Source organism: Pelobates fuscus, chromosome 8, assembly GCF_036172605.1.
Source record: "Pelobates fuscus isolate aPelFus1 chromosome 8, aPelFus1.pri, whole genome shotgun sequence".
NCBI lineage: Eukaryota > Metazoa > Chordata > Amphibia > Anura > Pelobatidae > Pelobates > Pelobates fuscus.
In genome coordinates this window covers 177,806,929-177,833,025 of record NC_086324.1, presented here as the reverse complement: position 1 = coordinate 177,833,025, position 26,097 = coordinate 177,806,929, and the positions used below count along the sequence as shown (strand labels likewise).

General features: G+C 47.7%; 1 protein-coding gene across 1 annotated transcript in view; it reads right to left on the bottom strand.

Annotated features, from left to right (window-relative positions):
• Nucleotides 1-17,738: 17,738 nt before the first annotated feature.
• Nucleotides 17,739-26,097, bottom strand: part of LOC134571068 (uncharacterized) — a 63,334-nt gene continuing 54,975 nt past the window's right edge. Inside the window, exons 9-10 of the mRNA XM_063429117.1 lie at nucleotides 24,165-24,242; nucleotides 17,739-17,919 (exon numbers count right to left, since the gene is read on the bottom strand). Of these exons, the coding sequence (XP_063285187.1) occupies nucleotides 17,825-17,919; nucleotides 24,165-24,242 (173 nt within the window). The 3' untranslated portion in view covers nucleotides 17,739-17,824. The remainder of the gene's footprint in view (nucleotides 17,920-24,164; nucleotides 24,243-26,097) is intronic.

The window sequence follows — 26,097 nt, the reverse complement described above, 5'->3', positions numbered from 1 at the left end:
CATTTAGGGCCACCCGATGAGCCCTATATCTTTAGGGGCCCGGTCAGCGCTGCGGCCGGGTAATAGCGCGACCGGGCCCCTTTAAAAAAAATTGCGGCTGCACCGCATGGGCTGCTAGGAGGAAGTGACGGCCGGAGAGAGAGGAGAGGCATCCGCTCCCATCATCCCAAGCCACCCTCCTGCAACTTAAAGGTAAGGAAGAGGAGGGTGGCTGAGGTGCGTGTGTATATGTATGTGTCTGCATGTATGTATGTATGTCTCTGTGTGTGTGTGTGTGTGTATGTATGTATATATCTATCAGTATGTATGTATGTCTGTGTGTATGTATGTCTGTGTGTATGTATGTCAGTATGTATGTGTGTATGTATGTCTGTGTGTATGTATGTATGTCTGTGTATGTATGTATGTATGTATGCATGTATGTCCGTGTGTGTGTATGTATGTCAGTATGTATGCGTGTATGTGTCTATCTGTATGTGTGTGTGTGTCAGTATGTATAGATGTCAGTATGTATGTCTGTGTGTGTATATGTATGTCAGTGTGTGTATATGTTTGTGTGTGTATGTATGTATGTATTTATGTATGTATGTGTGTGTATGTATGTATGTATATATGTCTGTGTGTGTGTCAGTATGTATGTGTGTATGTATATATCTATCAGTATGGATGTCTGTGTATGTATGTCAGTATGTCTGTATGTATCTGTGTATGTATATATCTATCTGTGTATGTATGCCATTATGTATGTATGTATGTCAGTATGTATTTATGTGTATGTATGTATGTCAGTTTGTATGTCTGTCTGTATGTCAGTTTGTATGTATGTCTGTTTGTCAGTATGAATGTATGTCTGTGTGTGTGTCAGTATGTGTGTATGTATGTACGTCAGTGTGTGTCTGTATGTCAGTATGTGTGTGTGTGTATCTGTATCTCCTTATGCATGTGTATGTGTCTATATGTGTGTGTCTGTTTCAGTATTTATGTCTGTTAGTATGTGTGTATCTTTCTGTGTGTGTGTTTGTGTTATTTTGTGTCTGTGTGTATTTCTGTGGGTGGGATTTGGAGGCGGGGCTTGGTGGCGGACACCCGGGGGCCCAGCTGTGTTAGGGGCCACACAATTTCTGATGGCGGCCCTGAGGGATGGAATTAGGATTAGGGGCTGTGTTAGGGTTAAAGTCAGTGTTAGGGTTATTTTTAAGGCTATGGGAAGGGATAGGATGGTATTGGGATTAGAGTCTGTGTAAGGGTTGAAGTCAGTGTTTATTTTTAAGGCTAAGGGTAGGGGTAGGGATGAAATTAGGATTAAAGCCTGTGTTAGGATTGAAGTGAGTGTTAGGGTTATTTTTAAGGTTAAGGCTAAGGGTAAGGATGGAATTAGGATAAGGATCTGTGTTAGGATTGAAGTCAGTGTTAGGGTTAAAGTCAGTGTTAGGATTGAAGTCAGTGTTAGGGTTATTTTTAAGGCTAAGGGTAGGGATAGGATGGAATAAGAATTAGAGTCTGTGTTAGCATTGAAGTCCACATTAGGGTTAATTTTAAGGGCAGGGATAGGATGGGATTAGAATTAGAGTCTGTGTTAGGATTGAAGTCAGTGTTAGGTTAATTTTTAAGGGTAGGGATGGAATTAGGATTAGGGTCTGTGTTAGGGTTAAAGTCAGTGCTAGGGTTATTTTTAGGGCTAAGGGTACTGATAGTATGGAATTATGATTAGAGTCTGTGTAAGGGTTAAAGTCAGTGTTAGGTTTATTTTTAAGGCTAAGGGATAGGGATTGAATTAGGATTAGGGTCTGTGTTAGGGTTGAAGTCAGTGTTAGGGTTACTTTTAGGGCTAAGGCTAAGGGTATGGTTGGAATTCGGATTAGGATCTGTGTTAGGATTGAAGTCAGTGTTAGGGTTAATTTAAAGCTAAGGGTAGGGATAGGGTTGGAATTAGAATTAGGGTCTGTGTTAGGATTGAAATCAGTGTAAGATTTAATGGTTAGAATTAGTGCAGTGTTGACAGGATATAGGACATGCATGTTGGTGGGAGTTGCAGTCCTGGGTGGCAGCTATTTTAGATGCCACTAATAATTCAACTTAGGAAGTTTAACTCCTGGTTAGTTCAGGCAGAGTAAAATATGTATGTTCCAGTGGCATCTGAGATTATGGCCCTCAGACTATATGGAGATTAACAGTTCCTTAATTCACCTTTACTATGGTGATATGTTATACAAAGGGAGTTGGTATGTCTAACTCCATTGGGAGGTGGTATGTCTAAAGGAGGGGGTATGTCTAATACAGAGGGAGGTGGTAGGTCTAATACAGAGGGCGGCAGTCTATCCAATACAGAAGGAGGTGGTATGTCTAAAACAGAGGGAGGCGGTATGTCTAACACAGCAGGAGGTGTTATGTCTAATACAGAGGGACATGGTATGTCTAATACAGAGGGAAGCGGTATGTCTAATACAAAGGGATGTGGTATGTCTAATACAGAGGGAGGTGGTATGTCTAACACAGAGGGAAGCAGTATTTCTAATACAGAGGGAGGCAGTCTGTCCAATACAGAGGTAGGCGGTATATCTAATACAGAGGGAGGCAGTCTGTCCAATACAGAGGGAGGAGGTCATTACCTGGGGAACCAGAAGTACATCTGTGCAGGAGGTCACTTACCTGTGTAGGTCAGGGTGTGAGAAACACCTGAAAAGAAATGGAGAGTTAATTAATGTAGCACCCATTCAAGAAGTATCATTGCTCTTACTCAGTGAGTATCATTGCTCCCACTCAGTGAGTAACTGTGCTTCCACTCAGTGATTGTCATTGCTCCCACTCAGTGATTAACAGTGCTCCACTCAGTGAGTATCATTGCCCCCACTAACAGTGCTCCCACTCAGTGAGTATCAGTGCTCCCACTCAGTGAGTATCATTGCTCCCACTCAGTGAGTATCATTGTTTTTACTCAGTGCGTATCATTGCTCCCACTCAGTGAGTATCATTGCTCCCACTCAGTGAGTATCATTGCTCCCACTCAGTGAGTATCATTGCTCCCACTCAGTGAGTATCATTGTTTTTGCTCAGTGCGTATCATTGCTCCCACTCAGTGAGTATCATTGCTCCCACTAACAGTGCTCCCACTCAGTGAGTATCCTTGCTCCCACTAACAGTGCTCCCACTCAGTGAGTATCATTGCTCCCACTAACAGTGCTCCCACTCAGTGAGTAGCATTTCTCTTACTCAGTGCGTAACATTGCTTCCACTCAGTGAGTATCATTGCTCCCACTCAGCGAGTATCATTGCTCCCACTAACAGTGCTCCCACTCAGTGAGTATCATTGCTCCCACTCAGGGAGTATCATTGTTCTTACTCAGTGAGTATCATTGCTCCTACTCAGTGAGTATCATTGCTCCCACTCAGTGAGTATCATTGTTCTTACTCAGTGAGTATCATTGTTCTTACTCAGTGAGTATCATTGCTCCCACTCAGTGAGTAACAGTGAGACACAATGCCAGTGAACTTTTATGGGCCAAGACCCACTTTTCAAAACGGTAATTTTTCAAGACCCACTTGCTTTTAATGCATATTTTAAAAAGTGAACGCCATGGCAATCAGCTTTAGAGGCATACAATTGGCACACCATAGCAATCCGCTTTAGATGCACATGATTGGCACACCATGACAATTACTTTTAGAGGCATAAAATTCTCACACCATGGCAATCAGTTTTAGAGGCATACAATTGGCACACCATGGCAATCAGTTTTAGGGCATAAAATTGGAACATCATGGCAGCTTTAAATACATACAATTGGCACACCATGGCAAACAGTCAGATGCATAAAATTGGCACAACATGGCAATCAGCTTTAGATGCATAAAATTGGCATAACATGGCAGTTTTATTGGCAAAAGTTTTACATATTATGGAGTTTTAGAGGCAGAAACTTTGCGTTTGATTGCAGTGCGTGTGTAGTGGATGCAGAGTGTATGTGTGTGTAGTGAATGCAGTGTGTGTACATTGTGTTTATAAAATATACATATACACAATGTGTATTTGAATGTAAGCATGTCTTTCTATGGAGTATGTGTGCAGTGTATACACTTACATACACATACAGAGACCCACACTGACACACAAATACACACACACTAACACAAAAGGACACACATATACACATACACGCAGAGACAGGAGGTGAGGGTGACAGTGTGTGGGAGGGGTGAGGGAGTGTGTGTGCTGGTAACAGTGTAGGGGGCAATGTGATGGCAGGGTGAGAAAGAGTTACAGTGGGAAGGTAGGGGTAGAAAGGGTTACAGTGTGGGGAGGAGGGGGAGAAAAGGCTTCAGTGGGGGGGCAGGGGGAGAAGGGGTTACAGTGTGGGGGGTAGGGAGTGAAGGGGTTACAGTGTGGGGGGCAGGGAGTGAAGGGGTTACAGTGTGGGGAGGGGGGCAGGGAGAGAACGGGTTACAGTGTGGGAGGGGCAAGGAGTGAAGGGGTTACAGTGTGGGGGGCAGGGAGTGAAGGGGTTACAGTGTGGGGGGCAGGGAGTGAAGGGGTTACAGTGTGGGGGGCAGGGAGTGAAGGGGTTACAGTGTGGGGAGGGGGGCAGGGAGAGAAGGGGTTACAGTGTGGGGAGGGGGAAGGGGCAGAAGGGGTTACAGTGTGGGAGTGGCAGGTAGAGAAGGGGTTACAGTGTGGGAAGTGGGGGGCAGGTAGAGAAGGGGTTACAGTGTGGGGAGGGGGCAGGGAGAGAAAGGGTTACAGTGTGGGGAGGGGGGCAGGGAGAGAAGGGGTTACAGTGGGGGAGGGGGGCAGGGAGAGAAGGGGTTACAGTGTGGAGGGGGGCAGGGAGAGAAGGGGTTACAGTGGGGGAGGGGGGCAGGGAGAGAAGGGGTTACAATGTGGAGGGGGCAGGGAGAGAAGGGGTTACAGTGGGGGAGGGGGGCAGGGAGAGAAGGGGTTACAGTGTGGAGGGGGCAGGGAGAGAAGGGGTTACAGTGTGGAGGGGGGCAGGGAGAGAAGGGGTTACAGTGGGGGGAAGGGCAGCGAGTGAAGGGGGGCAGGGAGAAAAGGGGTTACATTGGGGGGCAGGGTCTGGGGGCTGTGTCCTACCTTTATTAAATTCCCTGGTGGTCCAGTGTCCTCCCTGGTTGTCCGGTGGGTTAACTGTCCGGTCTGCAGCTCCGCTGGGTGCAGAGCTGCAGACCATATGATAGAAGTGTCGCAAGAGTTTTATCACACGGTCTGCGCTCTGCACCCGGCGGAGCTTTAGACCGGAGGTGCTGGGCAGACTGATTGCCCTGTATGCCGCCGAGCCCCCGCCTGGTGTCGGGCCCGCAGTCACGGACCGAGAGCCTGACCAATCAGTGTGCCTGCCTGACTCCCCGGCGGCCCTGGATGTTTGGGTCAGCGCGACCCACTGGGAATCGCCCTGCGACCCACACTTTGGGAACCGCTGCCCTATGGTATTTCTCTGTAGATTATCCATTCACAGTGCTCTGATCACATCTACATGGAGATATTGCTTTCCAAATCTCAGGGATCTTCTGTTAATTAACATTTCCCATTACCAAACATTTTTAGATTGATAAACATTTTTAGACTGCTACTAATTAATGAGACTTCTCTCTAATCAATTGTTATTACTATTATTAATATTTAGAGAGTGCCAGCAAGTTCCACAGCGCTGTACAATCACTAATAAGAAAGACTGATTTAATCAACAAGATTACTCACTAATTAATAAGACTGTTCTCTATTCCCTAAATCTCCAATAAATAAGTATTTTCTCTTATTAAAAAAACATATTATAATTAGTGAAACGGCTGTCTAAATATTCAGTTGGCTCTCCGACAAGAATATTATAATGTAGTAACATGTTAACAAGACTACTCACAGCAATCTCAATAATAATAAGAAGAAAATACTCCATTTAATAAGACTGCATTCTCAGAAATAAGACTGCACTCCATTTAGTAAAAATTGCACTCTATTCAATAAGACTGCACTCTCAGTAATCAGACTGCACTTCATTTAATAAGACTGCACTCCCAGTAATAAGACTGCACTCCCAGTAATAAGACTGCACTCTCAGTAATAAGACTGCACTTCATTTAATAAGACTGCACTCTCAGTAATAAGACTACACTCTCAGTAATAAGACTGCAGTCCATTTAATAAATCTGCACTCTCAGTAATAAGACTGCACTCTCAGTAATAAGACTGCAGTCCATTTAATAAATCTGCACTCTCAGTAATAAGACTGCACTCTCAGTAATAAGACTGCAGTCCATTTAATAAACCTGTACTCTCAGTAATAAGACTGCACTTCATTTAATAAGACTGCACTCCCTGTAATAAGACTGCACTCTCAGTAATACGATTGCACTCTCAGTAATAAGACTGCAGTCCATTTAATAAATCTGTACTCTCAGTAATAAGACTGCAGTCCATTTAATAAATCTGCACTCTCAGTGATAAGTCTGCACTCTCAGTAATAAGACTGCAGTCCATTTAATAAATCTGTACTCTCAGTAATACGATTGCACTCTCAGTAATAAGACTGCAGTCCATTTAATAAATCTGCACTCTCAGTAATAAGACTGCACTACATTTAATAAGACTGCACTCCCTGTAATAAGACTGCACTCTCAGTAATAAGACTGCAGTCCATTTAATAAATCTGTACTCTCAGTAATACGATTGCACTCTCAGTAATAAGACTGCAGTCCATTTAATAAACCTGTACTCTCAGTAATAAGACTGCACTTCATTTAATAAGACTGCACTCCCTGTAATAAGACTGCACTCTCAGTAATACGATTGCACTCTCAGTAATAAGACTGCAGTCCATTTAATAAATCTGTACTCTCAGTAATAAGACTGCAGTCCATTTAATAAATCTGCACTCTCAGTGATAAGTCTGCACTCTCAGTAATAAGACTGCAGTCCATTTAATAAATCTGTACTCTCAGTAATAAGACTGCAGTCCATTTAATAAATCTGCACTCTCAGTGATAAGTCTGCACTCTCTGTAATAAGACTGCAGTCCATTTAATAAATCTGTACTCTCAGTAATAAGATTGCACTCTCAGTAATAAGACTGCAGTCCATTTAATAAAACTGTACTCTCAGTAATACGATTGCACTCTCAGTAATAAGACTGCACTCTCAGTAATAAGATTGCACTCTCAGTGATAAGTCTGCACTCTCAGTAATAAGACTGCACTCTCAGTAATAAGACTGCACACCATATAATAAGACCAAACTCTCAGTAATAAGACTGCACTTCATTTAATACGACTGCTGTACATTAAGTAGCACCAGACTCCATCTCAGGAAAAAGACTGCACTCCACTGAGAGTAAGCCTGATCTCCAATGCTCCATTGGGCAGTGTGTCATCTACTAGCAAGCTTGCCCACAGTGGGAGTTTTTTTTAACAGTCCTAATCCTAGTGAATGATGGACCATCCAAGATGAGAGAGGTCCACAGCGATTTACTTACTGGTGGCCAGAAGAAGTAGAGTCAGAACACCAAGTACCATGATCCTCTAAAGCGTCTTCCAAAGGCTGACCTCAATTTTAGCTTGAAGGAAACTCAGGTCTTCACAATGTCTCCTCCACGGCCCAATGTGAGCAGTGGGGAGGAGAGGAAAAAGACAGACACCAGCACTGACATACAGAGTGATACAGGACAGACTGATGTCTCAGAGAAGAGAAGGATATATAGATAATACACAGATCTACAAGGCACAGCTATGTAGGAGTATGGGAGACACAAACACAGATGATGTAAAGCTTGCAGAATGTGTTATGATGTTAAGAACCTTTCCATCCTTCCTTATACCCCCCTCCCCTCATAAACTCCAACTTTATCTCCTCCCTAGCTGATTCACAACTCGCCACAGTCTTACAGGTGACCCCTCCCTGCTAGTAAGGCAACAGTAGATTTAAGGTGAGTTCAAGGTTTTTAACATAAAAATAAGGGCCTTGGCAATAGCTGAGTGTGATAGGTAGTTGAAAATACATTGCGAGGAGAACCAGACCACAGGTCTTACACAGGTGTAAGGAGAAGCCCTGGGCAATTTGTGAGCAGTGCCTGAACAGAGTGTGAGGAATCCCTACCTAAAAACAGTCCAAGGAGCAGAACCTGGAAAATGTGCGAAATCTGTGGGGCTAACATGGGCAGAATGTACGAAAACGGAACCTGGGCACTGTGTGGGTAACATGGGCAAAATGTATGGAACAGATCATGGGCACTGTGTGGGGAACATGGATACAATATATGGAACAGATTGTGGGCACCATGTGAGGAACATGGGAAGAACGTATGGAACAGAACATGGGCACCATGTGGGGAACATGGATACAATATATGGAACAAAATGTAGGCACTGTTTAGTGTGGGGAACATGGGCAGAATATATAGAACAGAGCATGGGCACTGTGTGGAGAACATGGGAAGAATATATGGAACAGAGCATGGGCACTGTGTGGGAAACATGGGAAGAAAATATGGAACAGAACGTGGGCACTGTGTTGGGACCATGGATAGAATATATGGAAGAAAGCATGGGTAATGTGTGGGGAACATAGACAGAATATATGGAATATAACCTGGGCACTGTGTGAGTAACAAGCAATGGGTGGTGTTTATGTAATTGTGATGGAATTCCTGTACTCTAACCAAGCACCTTCACTAAGTGCACTTCCTCACTGCCACAGGGGACTCTGCAGCACTTGCGATTCATTCACCGAAGGTTGACTGGAGTCTCTGAAGGCCTCTTTCAATGAAGGAACAGGCTGCAGCACTCGTTCCAGGCAGGTATTGTCCCCTCTGCCTTTGCCTCTTCTGTTCCTATCCCAGGCAGTTATCCACACACTCTCTACAACTAGTGACTTTACAAATCCACTTGTGGCTCTCAGACCTTGCTCTTTCTTGACTTCTTGACTTTAACACAGTAAAGGAGTTTAAGCATGCGTGGGATAGGCATAAGGCTATCCTAACTATAAGATAATGCCAGAGACTAATGAAAGTATTTAGAAAACTGGGCAGACTAGATGGGCCGAATGGTTCTTATCTGCCGTCACATTCTATGTTTCTATGTTTCTCCCTAGAATCATGGGCCAGTATAACCAGCCAATAGACCCAAAGACTCTGTTACTGGAATCCCTGAACAAGCCAGACAGGACACATAGTTCTGACGAAAAAAGGAAACCAAAAAGGGTCCTAAGTGGACTGAATAGATACAGGCTGCAAATAACCAAACACCAAATGGGTGAATAATAAAAATATTATACAACCTGAAAAAACAATACAATGTATTCTGTAAAGTAAATAAAAATACATATGGTGTAGTAAGTAAGGGTTAAATATCAGGGTGAGGGTGGTAGAAAACTCACTAGATCGATGTGTATTCAGGCATTTCTCCCATAAATAGGGTCAGGGAAATAGATGAAATATCTTTAAGCACGGTGTTCTTAATGGCTCAGAGTAGCAGAGAGAAGAAAAAATATATAGTGCAGATGGTATTAAAATATAACACATTTATTGCACAGCATTGCACTTACAGGATATCAGCTAAAATAAGGCATATCTCCACAACCAGCGTGGTGTCCGGACTTCAAAGGATAGCAGGAAGCTCCAGAGTTTCCACATGCAGGGTGGCAAATATACAGTAAAATGTACAAATAAAATACGAATTAAAAAAAAAAGTATACACAAGTCCTACGTGTTTCGTCCGTTGGGACTTCCTCTGGACCTCCTCAGGGATTGATGTAGATGCTCCAGGAGAGTCTTCTTATATATTGGTGGTGCTAAAAAGTAAATTTGAGGCGAGCACTTCATATCTGAGAGTCAAATAGAGCCATCAAATACTGTGCTTACAGCGCAGTTTGACTAATTCAATTTCTTTTGGGTACTAAAAGGTACATTTGGGGCCTACACTTCATATCTGAGAGTCAAATACTGTGGTTACAGCACAGATAGATTCCCCCTGGAATATTAAGGAAGGGGGAACATGACTGCTGCCCAAGATTGTGGGATGGATCAATAAAAGATACAATGTTGCTAAGACTTGGGGTTTCTTACGGAAGGGGAGAGGGAGGGGACTTACTTGTCGGCAGGATCAGTTGAGGGCTCCTGACTGTTTCTTAGCTGACTGTCCCCTGTAATTCATAAAGAATTATTATTATTCTAAAAAAAAAAAAATCTAAATGGTGAATCTACCCTGAGCTATTTTGCTGTGACGGCTGCCCCAGCTGCTGACTTACAGAGGCTTTTGCAGACTTACCTGGAGGCCCACGGTCGAGGGGCCCTGGATGAATTGATGTCGGGGGTGAGGAGCATGGCCCAGGAGGAAGGAGAGGCGCCCGGTCAGCCTGTGGCATCTGGCGGACGGAGGGCCAGGAGATCATGGCCTCCGTCGCGCCTTTCCCCGAGCACGGTCCGGCAGCGTGAGCAGAGACATGGTGACGGCTCGGCCGTGGACTTGGAGCGGCCATCGGTCCCCAGGAGGCGAAGAAGCCGGACTTTGCCTGGTGTCCAGGCCCAAGATGGCGGCGGCGGTAATGGCGGAGGTGAGGCCGGAAGATCGCGCAGCCCGCGCTCTTCTCTTCTGGCCCATCCGGAAGTGATGTCACAGCGCACGCCGAGCATGGGTACGCCGAGCGTGCGCACGCCGGAGGAAAACATCAGGATGCAAGGCGCGTACGTGACGGCATCGCGCAGAATGAGCGCGGCCGTCACAGGCCTTGCGTTCCACTGTGCGTTCCACTGTGCGTTCCACTGTGCGTTCCACTGAGATTACGCCAGTTTTGGAGCCGGCTAGCAGCAGTGGCAGTATCCGAAGAGGGCGGTCGGGCCAGGAGGCTGACCGTGTGTCCCCCCATACCTCGGCAGGGTCCAGTTCTGGATCGGAGGAGGAGGCATCCCAGCATCCTCAGGCAGCAATAGGTGAGTGTTGCGCCAGCGCTTGGGATGCGCTGGCGGTAGATAGGAATAGGGGTTTTGGGGGGGAAGAGGTGCTGGGGTTGCTAAGGGCAGTTTTAGAGAGGCTCCCAGGCCCAGCTGCTAGCGTGCTCCCTTCTCAGTCAGGGGATACGAGTCGCCAAGTGGGTCGCTCTGGGGGAGTGCGGGGGTGCTTGCCGGGTTGCGAATTGTCCCCCCTAGGTATGCATGTGGCGTTAGAGGTTAAGGAGAAGATAATAAAAGGTGAGTACGTAGATGTTCTGTCCCTGGTCCCTCCGGACCGGGAGTCAGTGGATAGACCGCGACGGGGGGAGTCGGCAGACGGCGAGAAGGGTAAGCAGCTGCCGCGTACTTTTGGCAACTGGCTTCAAGGGTTCTCCATATTTGCGAGCGTGTTGACGCGGGCCTTCCCTGAGAAGGCACCTGCATTGTTTGGGTACTTAGATTTGATATGGGGGGCATACAAGGTTTATGGGGGTCAATGTTGGTTCCGCTATGACCAACAATTTCGCCAGAAGTTGGCGGTGTGTCCGGGTATGGACTTTGTGGTACAGGATGGGAGCCTTGGCTCTTGTTGATGACCCCCAGTCGTCCGTCCCCCTTTCCTGGTGCAGCCGGCGCACCGTCCAGTGCGCCGGCTGGGCAGCGCAGGGGAGTCTGTTGGCTCTACAATGAGAGCCATTGCAAGTGGTTTGGATCGTGTCGATTCAGACACGAGTGCTCGCATTGTGGAGGGGCCCACCCGGCCCTGCGCTGCTTCAAGAAGGGTAGGCAAGGAGGGAGGCCCTGTGGGGAAGATCTCCCCAGAGGGGAGGACCCAGGTGAGCGTCCTAAGGATGCACCCTTGGCTCGCCAAGTACCCCAAGCATAAGGACGCAGAGGTCCTACTGGAGGGGTTTTCGGTAGGGTTTTGGATTCCGTTTGTTCATTCGGATTCCCCTTCATTAGCGGACAATCTGCGTTCGGTTGTGGGTAAAGAATAGATATTAGAGGGGAAGTTGATGAAAGAAGTTCAGTTGGGCAGGATGGCCGGCCCATTTGATACGCCGCCATTTCCCAATTTGCCTGGATCCTTTTGTCTCATTCACCACCTGTCCTACCCGTCAGGTGGATCAGTGAACGATGACATTGACAGGGAGGTGTTGCACGTTCGCTATGCCTCTTTTGATCGGGCTCTGGAGTTGGTCCGGGAGAGGAGCTCAGTTGGCCAAGTCGGACATCGAGTCCGCTTTTCGACTGCTCCCGGTCCACCCGGACTGCTTTCACCTGTTGGGTTGCCGGTTTCAGGGTTCCTTTTTCGTAGATATGTGTTTGCCAATGGGCTGCGCCATCTCCTGTTCTTATTTTGAGATGTTCGCTTTTTGGAATGGGTGGTTGCTCAGGTATTCGGGTTGGCGTCGCTGACTCACTATTTAGACGATTTTTTGTTTGTGGGCCCACGGCAGTCGGATGACTGCGTGGGGCTCTTAGATTCATTCCGAGCTGTCGCGTCGGATTTTGGTGTGCCCATAGCAGGGGAAAAGTCGTTTGGGCCGGTGGGGGTTCTCTCCTACCTGGGGATTGAGGTGGACTCGCGGTGTATGGTTTTCCGGTTGCCGGAAGAGAAACTGCATCACCTGCTGTGTCTGGTGGATTCGGTTAAGGGTGCAAAAAAGGTACAGCTCCGGCAGTTACAGGCACTGCTAGGGCATCTGAACTTTACCTGTCGGGTGTTGTCGATGGGTAGAGATTTTAGCCGGCGCCTGTCATTAGCGATGGTCGGAGTCAAACAGCCGTTTCACTTTATTCGGATCAACCACAGACATCGGGAGGATCTGCAAGTTTGGAGCTCATTCTTGGGTAGGTACAACGGTCAATCTTGCTGGTTGCACCCGGCGGCGTCCAACATGGATTTGGAGTTGTACACCGACGCGTCGGGGGCAGTAGGCTTTGGGGCCTACTTTTAAGGACAATGGTGCGCGGAGGCCTTGCCCCGCCACTGGTTGGAGACCGAATTGGCAGGCAACCTAACGTTTCTAGAGCTCTTTCCCATACTCGTGGCAGTGGAACTATGGGGTTCAGAACTGGCAAATCGGAAGGTGGTGGTGCACACGGACAATATGAGTGTTGTCCATGTGATCAACCGGTCGTCATCTTCATCCCCTCCGGTTTTGTCGCTGCTTCGGCGCCTAGTCTTACTTAGCTTAGAGTGGAATTTGTGGTTGGTTGCGCAGCACGTGCCTGGGGAGCGGAACGTTATAGCCGACTCTCTCTCTCGTTTTCAGTGGGACCGGTTTCGAGAGGCGACTCCCAAGGCGGACCGGACTGGAACCTCGTGCCCGGCGGGCGTCTGGGACCTGGTTTCCACAATCTGAGCCTATTAGTGAGGGGGCCGTTGGCTGCGTCCACTTGGAGATCGTACTCTGCAGTGTGGCGGAGATGGACGGATGTTTGCAGGGGTAGGGAAGTGTCCTCGGAGGAAGGTAGGTTGTCGGCTACGCTGGCTTTGTTGGAGTTGCTATGTGAGGAGGGTAAGTCGGCTGCGGCGGCCGAGAAGACGTTGTCGGCCTTGTCCTTCCTGTTCCAGTGGTGTGGGTGGCAGGATGCTACTAAGGCGTTCTGCGTGGCGCGGGTCATGAAGGGATGGAAGAGAGATCGCAGGCCGGATGCGCGGCGTCCCATCTCTTATGAGATCCTGTGCAAACTATTGGAGCGGCTACCGCAGATCTGCGTGTCGCACTATGAGGTGCTCCAGTTTCGGGCCGCGTTTGCTATTTGTTTCTTTGCCGCCCTGCGAGTCGGTGAGTTGGTGGCCCCAAGTACCAGGGCGCCAGCCGCCTTGCAAATGGCGGATATTCAGGTTTCTACGGGGGACGTCGTGTTGTGCATCCGGAGGTCAAAGACGGATCAGATGGGGGTTGGCGCTTCGGTTCGGATTCAGGCTACTGGTCAGCTGTTTTGCCCGGTCAGGTTGCTGCGGGAGATCTTGGAGGTACGTGGGAGGGCAACAGTGTCATTATTTAGGCACCAGGATGGGTCCGCACTCAGCCGATTTCAATTCGCCAGAGTGCTTCGGACGAGCGTGCTAAACATTGGATTGTCTCCCGGATGTTACACTCCTTCAGGATTGGAGCGGCTACTCAGGCTAGTATACTGGGTCTTCCATTAGAGGCTCTCAAGCGGTTGGGCCAAGGTGTGCAATATTAAGCCCCTGTTAAGCTCACCTTACCACCCCCAGACTAACGGTCTCTGCGAGCGCTTTAATGGCACCCTCAAGTAGATGCTGAGGACCTTTACTGATGCCTGCAGAGACTGGGAGGGATTCCTACCTCACTTGTTGTTTGCATACAGAGAGGTACCTCAGGAATCTACTGGGTTCTCTCCCTTCGAGTTGCTCTATGGGAGAAGGGTCAGCGGATCCCTAGATCTGATTGGAGGACACTGGGAGGAAGAGACAGAGCAGGAGGGAACCCACATAGCACCATATGTTCCGCATGGAGCAACTGTCTCTGATGGTAAGAGAGAATCTCCAGGCGGCCCAGGGGAGACAGAAGAGATGGTACGATCGGGGTGCTCGACAGTGTGTCTTCCAGGTTGGACAGAAGGTCTTAGTGCTCAAGCCTGTGAAGACAGATAAGCAGGGCCCGTACAAGGTAGTAGCTGTGGCAGAACCAGCCTCGCCACTGGGCATTGGAGAAGACTGATTGCCAGCCTCCTGCCACGTGACTATGGCCCCTGGGATGTATTGCCTGCTCTCCTGTACTGCTGAGGTTTGCTACCAGCTAGGTGGATTTGGCTATGGAGCTTGTCTAGTGCCCTCTGTTGGTAGCAACAGCAATATGCACTACCTGAATAGCAAGATTGGTTCATTTGCATATTTGGGTAGATTTGCATATTGCTTATTCTGCAGGCATGTGAGATATTTTCTGTTAATTATTGTCTCCCCCACCTCTATAAAACTATGTAATTATGTTATAATAAGTCACTGTATGTTGCCTGCTATGATTTGACTGTTTGTAATTTTATTGAGTTTTCACAGCAATGTTATGACCATATGGGCTAGTCCCAGGGAAAAAGTTTTAGACAGTTCTACTTCACCCTCAATTTGGAGTCCTGTCTCTTATTGGGGTAATCTGCTACAAGGGATTGCTATGCTCTGTATAGTCCCTTGTTGTAATCACTCCTAAGCTCTTTTAAGAGTTTGTTCCTGCTTCGCTCTGATGGAAGAGAGGTTCGGCCTGTGGTGGTTGTGGTGTCGGCTAGAGTGCTTGGAATCCTCAAGAAGCGCTAGGAGCAGCCATCAACGGAGGTACCCAGTCGTTACCCAGTAGGGGTGCCAGGTGATCTGTTACAGTAGCCCAGGTGTGTGATGCCACCCATATTATTGCCAGCTGTGCAGATGTAAGGATCCAGCGATCCTTTCATGCGAACATGCTGAAGTAGTACCAAGAGAGACAGGAGGATGTTGCTGCAGTGTGTGCCCCTGCTACAGACGACTCTGAGAGTTTACCCCTCCCTGACCTACTAGAGAGAGACCCCCAGACTGACCTTATGAGCCTTGTTCAGCTAGGGGACCGGTTAAGCCCCACAGAGAAGGAACAGGCTAAATGGCTTCTGTGGGAGAAACAGGCGACCTTCTCCAAAGAACCGAGCTATACGACCCTAGCTGTGCACAAGGTAGAGACCACTGGACAAGCACCCCTTCGACAGCCCCGCTACCCTGAAGCAGTTCAAGAAGGAATGCGGAAGGAGATACAGGAGATGACCCAGCTAGGGGTCATTGAAAACTCAGAAAGCCCTTGGGCCTCGTCTGTAGTCCTGGTACCTAAGAAAAATTGAACCACACAGTTTTGCGTGGACTACAGGCGACTCAATGAGAAGACCAAAACTGATGCCTACCCGATGCCCAGGGTAGACTAATTGCTAGATCGCATAGCCAGGAGACGTTATTTAACTACAATAGCTCTGTGTAAAGGCTATTGGCAGATCTCCCTGGCCGAGGATGCTATACCCAAGTCGGCATTTGTTACCCCGTTTTGCCTGTACCAGTTTAAGGTCATGCCATTTGGGATGAAAAATGCCCCGGCAACCTTCCAACCTATGGCAGATAGGCTCCTCGATGGCTTCCATGATTTTGTGTGTGTATACCTGGATGACATTGTGATCTACAGTGGGTCTTGGATTGGTTTTAATTACTGGGATATGAGTCCTCTATGAGTGTATTCATTTTGGACATTTTATCTACTACTGTAATATAACATTTGATTTGCATTATACATAAGAGTGCACGTATTTCTGTCATATATGATTTCTATTTTGCCATTTTACGGAGTGACGATTACATCCTTTGCATGCTGTACAATAATTGGTTACACCTACAAGTCTTAATTGATCCCTCTGTATAACACACAGCTTTCTGATTGTGTCTCTCTCTGTATAACACACAGCTTTCTGATTGTGTCTCTCTCTGTATAACACACAGCTTTCTGATTGTGTCTCTCTCTGTATAACACACAGCTTTCTGATTGTGTCTCTCTCTGTATAACACACGGCTTTCTGATTGTGTCTCTCTCTGTATAACACACGTTTTCTGATTGTGTCTCTCTCTGTATAACACACGGCTTTCTGATTGTGTTTCTCTCTGTATAACACACGGCTTTCTGATTGTGTCTCTCTCTGTATAACACACGGCTTTCTGATTGTGTCTCTCTCTGTATAACACACGGCTTTCTGATTGAGTTTCTCTCTGTATAACAAACGGCTTTCTGATTGCGTTTCTCTCTGTATAACACACGGCTTTCTGATTGCGTTTCTCTCTGTATAACACACGGCTTTCTGATTGAGTTTCTCTCTGTATAACAAACGGCTTTCTGATTGTGTTTCTCTCTGTATAACACACGGCTTTCTGATTGTGTCTCTCTCCGTATAACACACGGCTTTATGATTGCGTTTCTCTCTGTATAACACACGGCTTTCTGATTGAGTTTCTCTCTGTATAACACACGGCTTTCTGATTGCGTTTCTCTCTGTATAACACACGGCTTTCTGATTGTGTTTCTCTCTGTATAACACACGGCTTTCTGATTGTGTCTCTCTCTGTATAACACACGGCTTTCTGATTGAGTTTCTCTCCGTATAACACACGGCTTTCTGATTGTGTCTCTCTCTGTATAACACACGGCTTTCTGATTGCGTTTCTCTCTGTATAACACACGGCTTTCTGATTGAGTTTCTCTCTGTATAACACACGGCTTTCTGATTGTGTGTCTCTCTGTATAACACACGGCTTTCTGATTGTGTTTCTCTCTGTATAACACACGGCTTTCTGATTGCGTTTCTCTCTGTATAACACACGGCTTTCTGATTGAGTTTCTCTCTGTATAACAAACGGCTTTCTGATTGTGTTTCTCTCTGTATAACACACGGCTTTCTGATTGTGTCTCTCTCCGTATAACACACGGCTTTATGATTGCGTTTCTCTCTGTATAACACACGGCTTTCTGATTGAGTTTCTCTCTGTATAACACACGGCTTTCTGATTGCGTTTCTCTCTGTATAACACACGGCTTTCTGATTGTGTTTCTCTCTGTATAACAAACGGCTTTCTGATTGTGTTTCTCTCTGTATAACACACGGCTTTCTGATTGTGTGTCTCTCTGTATAACACACGGCTTTCTGATTGTGTTTCTCTCTGTATAACACACGGCTTTCTGATTGTGTTTCTCTCTGTATAACACATACACCTTTGTTTAATATATTTGAATAAGCTCAGACAAGGCATATTTTGCTATGAAGCAGTTTAATAATTTGCACAGATATTCTACAGAATTACCCGAGATTAAAGAAATTCACTAACTGCAGAAAGAGGTTTCAGATACATCAGCCAACAGGTCCTGGGGCAGTTACAATGCCAGTACAATAGCAAGACACATAATTGCCCATAGCAAGGGGAGATTGGAGACATTTGCTGTTCCATAGGCTTCTAAAGGAACCAATGCTGCAATACACAAACATGAATATAGTGTGAGAGTGATCACCTGGAGTAACAGTTCAGGGGTTATTAAGGGGTTTGGGGTTACAGAGTAATAGCGTGAAGAGGTAATGTTGGGAGATAAGCGATAGAGAGTAACAATGAGATAATATGGGGGTCAGAGATAGAGGGTATTATTGGGGATAATATAGGGGTCAGAGAGGGTATTATTGGGGATAAAATGGGGATCGGAGATATAGGGTAATATTGGGGATATTATGGGGGTCAGAGATAGAGGGTAATATGGGGATTGGAGATATAGGGTAATATTGGGGATAATATGGAGGGTCTGAGATAGAGGGTAATATGGGGGTCAGAGATAGAGGGTAATATGGGGATAATATGGGGGTCAGAGATAGAGGGTAATATGGGGATAATATGGGGGTCAGAGATAGAGGGTAATATTGGGATAAAATGGGGATCGGAGATAGAGGGTAATATGGGGATAATATGGGGGTCAGAGATAGAGGGTAATATGGGGATAATATGGGGATCGGAGATAGAGGGTAATATTGGGGATAATATGGGGGTCAGAGATAGAGGGTAATATTGGGGATAATATGGGGGTCAGAGATAGAGGGTAATACTGGGGATAATATGGGGGTCAGAGATAGAAGGTAATATGGGGGTCAGAGATAGAGGGTATTATTGGGGATAAAATGGGGATCGGAGATAGAGGGTAATATTGGGGATAATATGGGGGTCAGAGATAGAGGGTAACATAGGGGATAATATGGGGGTCAGAGATAGAGGGTAACATAGGGGATAATATGGGGGTCAGAGATAGAGGGTAATATTGGGGATAATATGGGGGTCAGAGATAGAGGGTAACATAGGGGATAATATGGGGGTCAGAGATAGAGGGTAACATAGGGGATAATATGGGGATCAGAGATAGAGGGTAACATAGGGGATAATATGGGGGTCAGAGATAGAGGGTAACATAGGGGATAATATGGGGGTCAGAGAGAGGGTAATATTGGGGATAATACGGAGGGTCTGAGATAGAGGGTAATATTGGGGATAATATGGAGGGTTGGAGATAGAAGGTAATATGGGGATAACATGGGGGGTCAGAGATAGAGGGTAATATTGGGGATAATATGGGGATCAGAGATAGAGGGTAATATTGGGGATAATATGGGGATCAGAGATAGAGGGTAATATTGGGGATAATATGGGGATCGGAGATAAAGGGTAATATTGGGGATAATATGGGGATCAGAGATGGAGGGTAACATTGGGGATAATATGGGGGTTAGAGATAAAGGGTAATATTGGGGATAATATGGGGATCAGAGATGGAGGGTAACATTGGGGATAATATGGGGGTTGGAGATAGAGGGTAATATTGGGGATAATATGGGGATCAGAGATGGAGGGTAACATTGGGGATAATATGGAGGTTGGAGATAGAAGGTAATATGGGGATCGTAGATGGAGGGTAACATAGGGGATAATATGGGGGTCAGAGATAGAGGGTAATATTGGGAATAACATGGGGGGGTCAGAGATAGAGGGTACCATTGAGGATAATATGGGGGTCAGAGATAGAGGGTAATATTGGGGATAATATGGGGGTCAGAGATAGAGGGTATTATTGGGGATAATATGGAGGGTCTGAGATAGAGGGTAATATGGGGATTGGAGATGGAGGGTAATATGGGGGATAATATGGGGGTCAGAGATAGAGGGTAATATTGGGGATAATTTGGAGCGTATGAGATGGAGGGTAACATTGGGGATAATATGGTGGTTGGAGATAAAGGGTAATACTGGGGATAATTTGGGGGTCAGAGATGGAGGGTATTATTGGGGATAATATGGGGGTCAGAGATAGAGGGTAATATTGGGGATAACATGGGGGGTCAGAGATGGAGGGTAATATGGGGGTCAGAGATAGAGGGTAATAATGGGGATAATATGGGGATCGGAGATAGAGGTATGTTGCTGACCGTTTCGCCCACAAGAGGATAAAAACCATTTAGGCGATATCCCCCTTTCCAGATAAACCAGCCGCTACTGCAATCACCAATCTCCTGAACTGCAAACTGCACAAATTCACCAACTCCCGAACAAGAGACACACGAACCCTGGAAGCAGCCGAACAGGAAAAGCAATACGAACAGCTTACACTCCTGGCAATCAGCATACAGTCAAATTCCCCCCAAGAATGAGACAACACTTCACTTTGAGGGTTAAGCAAGGACTCCCTGATTTATTCACACAACTGTCTTTTATAAAGGATTCTCCCATGCAAGGGAGGGATTTACAACAATTACCCAATACACCAATCACACATGAGTTACCTCCCACAATGCCTCACAATCCCTCCTCTCCGGCCTGGAGATAATTGGGGAAGGAATCTAATTATCTCCAAGGACAGAGGCAAAACTCCATTACCCACATGGCAGACAAAAAGACAGTAAAAGACATACAATTGCATACTGATACATTTAGTACATAAAACATATGCATTCCACATATCCCCAGGTAGCTGGGATCTGAGCGCACAAAACTACCGAATAGAGCTCAGATCCGATTCACACAGTTCAATTCACACAGTTCAAGTCTCTATTCACACGAATGGGCTCCATGGCATAGCTATCTGGGTTCACATTTTCACATACACAAAATACCGAATGAGCCGGTGTTCGGCTAACTTTGCACGAATATGAACCAGGCGACGTACGGCTCAGCGGTGTTCGTGCAAATAAGTGTCCGTTTTTAGTTCCATAGAATCTTCGCCCAACACCGCTGGTCTTTCGCACGATTAAAATGGCCGCCGCCTCGTGGTCGGCAACCGAACAAAGACCGCCCTGGATTCGTCAATTAAGCTGGTTAACCGCAGCTTCAGGGAGGTAAATTGATGGCACACTCCAGCCCCCAGGTGGTCGCGCATTCGTTAGTTTGTTCGGTAGATCAAATCTACCGAACACCCTGGCAGAAACGCACGAATATGCCTTTCTGCAGGGAAAATAAAAGGTTTAACCTGCAGGGCCATAGTCGCAGGGCAGGAGGCTAACAACCAGGCTTCTCCAGTTCACAGTGGCGAGGTTGGTTTCGCCACACTTCTCCCCTTTACCAACTACACTAACAGGGTATCTGACCTCCTGCCGGTCAGTGCCCTGGTTAGTCCAGCAACCCACCTACAAAACAGAAACAGCAGTACAGCCCACCCACAATAACTGGTTACTACACCTTGGTAGATGAGAACTTTGTCCATGTCCAAATGCCTCACCACGACTGTGTGGGGAACTGTTAGGCTGCCTTGGTGGGTTGCTGAGTGGGCAGAGACCAGCGGTAATCTGCCCTAATGCCAGTGCTACCACGGAAGTAGCCTGGTTGGGGCCTGGTTGTGGGAGGGGGAGACCGACTGTCTCCCCTCTGGATACACCGTTCTGTGGCTGGGGAACAGGACCGACCGTGCCTACCCCTTGGGCTGTAAGTGCAGAGACTACGGTCCCATCTGCACAGTTGGGGGGCTTATCATCTCCCCTTGGTGGGTTATGCTGCCGCTGGAGAGAGGGTGTAACAAGTTCCTCTCTCTGAACTGTAGACTGCCACTGGGGAGAGGGGGTAACCAGCTCCTCTCCCTGACACTCTCTCTGCTGGTGGTGAGGGGGACCAACTGTCTCCCCTTTCAATATTTTGTCCTGCGGCTGGGGTGCGAGACTGACGGTCTCTGCTCCCTGCAGGACTCTCTGCCACTGGGGAGGAAGGACGGCACCTTCTGCTCCATGGGATACACACCGCCGCTGGGGAAGAAGGACGACACCTTCAACTCCCTGGGGTACACACTGCCGCTGGGGAGGAAGGACGACACCATCAGCTCCCTGGGGTACACACTGCCGCTGGGGAGGAAGGACGACACCATCAGCTCCCTGGGGGACACACTGCCGCTGGGGAGAAAGGACGGCACCTTCAGCTCCCTGGGGTACACACTGCTGCTGGGGAGGAAGGACAGCACCTTTAGCTCCATGGGACACACACTGCTGCTGGGGAGGAAGGACGGCACCTTCAGCTCCCTGGGACACACACTGCTGCTGGGGAGGATGGACGACACCATCAGCTCCCTGGGGTACACACTGCCGCTGGGGAGGACGGATGACACCATCAGCTCCCTGGGGTACACTCTGCCGCTGGGGAGGGAGGACGACACCTTCAGCTCCCTGGGGTACACTCTGCCGCTGGGGAGGAAGGACGGCACCTTCCGCTCCCTGGGGTACACACTGCCGCTGGGGAGGAAGGACAGCACCTTCAGCTCCCTGGGGCACACACTGCCACTGGGGAGGACGGACGACACCATCAGCTCCCTGGGGTACACACTGCCACTGGGGAGGAAGGACAGCACCTTCAGCTCCCTGGGGTACACACTGCCGCTGGGGAGGAAGAACGGCACCTTCAGCTCCCTGGGACATACACTGCCGCTGGGGAGGACGGACGACACCATCAGCTCCCTGGCACACACTCAGCCGCTGAGGAGGGCGGACGATACCATCTGCCATGAACTGCAGGTACTCTTCTACCTGTCTCCTCACGAGCTGCACGTATTCCTCCGGAGGGTTGGGTCCGAGGAAAATCAGCCGTGATCTCAGCTCTTTGTCAAACTCCTCATGCGTGTAGCTGGGTGCCACGCTTGTTCTCCTGAAGTTGCTTCTTTTGTAGATAGGGTCGCTGTACGGGTACTGGCGTTGCCCTCACTTTGTAATCCAAGGAATGGTGTTGCCCTGTAGCTGTCCTTCTGGGCTGTGGAAATGATCCGGCCGCTTGCCACCAATTGTTGCGGACCGTTTCGCCCACAAGAGGATAAAAAACGTTTAGGCGATATCCCCCTTTCCAGATAGACCAGCAGCTACTGCAATCACCAATCTCCCGAACTGCAAACTGCACAAATTCACCAACTCACGAACAAGAGACACACGAACCCTGGAAGCAGCCGAACAGGAAAAGCAATACGAACAGCTTACACTCCTGGCAATCGGCATACAGTCAAATTCCCCCCAAGAATGAGACAACACTTCACTTTGAGGGTTAAGCAGGAACTCCCTGATTTATTCACACAACTGTCTTATAAAGGATTCTCCCATGCAAGGGAGGGATTTACAACAATTACACAATACACCAATCACACATGAGTTACCTCCCACAATGCCTCACAATTCCTCCTCTCTGGCCTGGAGATAATTGGGGAAGGAATCTAATTATCTCCAAGGACAGAGGCAAAACTCCATTACCCACATAGCAGACAAAAAGACAGTAAAAGACATAAAATTGCATACTGATACATTTAGTACATAAAACATATGCATTCCACATATCCCCAGGTAGCTGGGATCTGAGCGCACAAAACTACCGAATAGCGTTCAGATCCGATTCACACAGTTCAATTGCCATGGAGCCAAAGTCTCTATTCACACGAATGGGCTCCATGGCATAGCTATCTGGGTTCACATATTCACATACACAAAATACCGAATGAGCCGGTCTTTCGCACGATTAAAATGGCCGCCGCCTCGTGGTCGGCAACCGAACAAAGACCACCCTGGAATCGTCAATTAAGCTGTGGTTAACTGCAGCTTCAGGGAGGTAAATTGACGGCACACTCCAGCCCCCAGGTGGTCACGCATTCGTTAGTTTGTTCAGTAGATCAAATCTACCGAACACCCTGGCAGAAAAGCACGAATATGCCTTTCTGCAGGGAAAATAAAAGGTTTAACCTGCAGGGCCATAGTCGCAGGGCAGGAGGCTAACAACCAGGCTTCTCCAGTTCACAGTGGCGAGGTTGGTTTCGCCACAGAAGGTAATATTGGGGATAATATGGAGCGTCTGAGATGGAGGGTAATACTGGGGATAATATGAGGGTCAGAGATAGAAGGTAATATGGGGATCGTAGATGGAGGGTAACATAGGGGATAATATGGGGGTTAGAGATAAAGGGTAATATTGGGGATAATATGGGGAGTTGGAGTTAGAACTTAACATTGGGGATATTATGGGGGTCAGAGATAGAGGGTAATATTGGGGATAACATGGTGGGTCAGAGATTAAGGGTACCATTGGGGATAATATGGGGGTCACAGATTAAGGGTACCATTGGGGATAATATGGGGGTCACAGATTGAGGGTACCATTGGGGATAATATGGGGGTCGGAGATAGAGGGTAACCATCGAGATTACCAGTGAGGGAGTGGCACACTTGTGTTTTTACCTGGACGACATGTTGAACGGAGAGATCCTGGCAGACCCTGGGTTTGTAGCAATGAGAGTGCCTTGCTGTCATTAAACCCTGATAAACACAGAGAAATCAATAAGGAAATATTAGTCACTGAGTAAATACCACAGGCCACATTTGTAGATTGAGATATGAGAAATCTCCTAACCAATTCCTGATCATTTATTGATTCCACAGGTGTTATATTTTGCTTACGTGTCAGATGGTTTGTACCGGTTATTGCAGTGATTGGATGTTAGATGTTTTGTATCGGTTAGGCCGGTTTGACCAGAGAGGTCTGCATTGTCTCTCTCTCCCTCTCTCACTAGTGATAAGCGTGGGAGGGAAGCTGGGGGGAGGTCTGCATTGTCTGCCCTCTCCCACTAGTGATAACGCAGGAGGGAAGCTGGGGAGAGGTCTGCATTGTCTCTCCTTTCTCACTAGTGATAATCATGGAAGGGAAACTGGGGAGAGGTCTGCATTGTCTTCCCTCTCCCACTAGTGATAAGTGTGTGATGGTAGCTGAGCAGAGGTCTGCATTGTCTCCCCTCTCTCACTACTGATAACGCGGGAGGGAAGCTGGGGAGAGGTCTGCATTGTCTCTCCTTTCTCACTAGTGATAAGCGTGGGAGGGGAGTTTGGGAGGGAAGCTGGGGAGAGGTGTATATTGTCTCCCCTCTCCCACTAGTGATAAACGTGTGAGGGGAGCTGGGGAGAGGTCTGAATTGTCTCCCCTCTCTCACTAGTGATAAGCGTGGGAGATGAGTTGGGGAGAGGTCTGCATTGTCTCCCCTCTCTCACTAGTGATATGCGAGGGAGATGAGTTGGGGAGAGGTCTATATTGTCTCCCTTCTTCCACTAGTGATAAGTGTGGGAGGAAAGCTGGGAAGAGGTCTGCATTATCTTCACTCTCTCATTAGTGATAAGCATGGGAGGGAAGCTGGGGAGAGGTCTGCATTGTCTCCCCTCTCCCACTACTGATAACGTGGGAGGGAAGCTGGGGAGAGGTCTATATTGTCTCCCCTCTCTCACTTGTGATAAGCGTGGGAGATGAGTTTGGGAGAGGTCTGCATGGTCTCCCCTCTCCCACTAGTGATAAGCATGGGAGGGGAGTTGGGGAGGGAAGCTGGGGAGAGGTCTGCATTGTCTCCCCTCTCCCACTAGTGATAAGCGTGGGAGGGGAGTTGGGGAGGTGAGCTGGGGAGAGGTCTGCATTGTCTCCCCTCCCTCACTAGTGATAAGCGTGGTAGATGAGTTAGGGAGACGTCTGCATTGCCCCCCATCCCCCACTAGTGATAAGTGTGGGAGATGAGTTATGGAGGGGAGCTGGGGAGAGGTCTGCATTGTCTCCCCTCTCCCACTAGTGATAAGCGTGGGAGGGGTGTTGGGGAGAGGTCTGCATTGTCTTCCCTCTCCCACTAGTGATAAGCGTGGGAGGGGAGTTGGGGAGGGAAGCTGGGGAGAGGTCTATATTGTCTCCCCTCTCTCACTAGTGATAAGCGTGGGAGATGAGTTGGGGAGAGGTCTGCATGGTCTCCCCTCTCCCACTAGTGATAAGCAAGGGAGGGGAGTTGGGGAGGGTTTAACAGATCCCCCTGTCTGGCATTGGATCTACAATCTATGTTGTGTTAGCCACCTACCATGTTGCCTGGGAACCTCTACCTTTTGTTTTATTGCCATCATCCAACTTACCTTGCACCTAAAGACAAAATCTGTTCCTGGCCCTTTAAATACTTTGGAGCAGTGTTACAACTTTTAAACTGGCACTTCGAATACAGTCGAAGTGCCGAAGTTGTCGAAGTGCCAAAGTCGTTGAAGTGGCCGCAATTTCGGGACTTCGACACATGTTCGCGCCCATCTTAATTCCCGAACAGCGGTGTTTTGCCGTCGAGTGTCTGGAACTAAAATCGGACACTCGGCTAGGCAAACA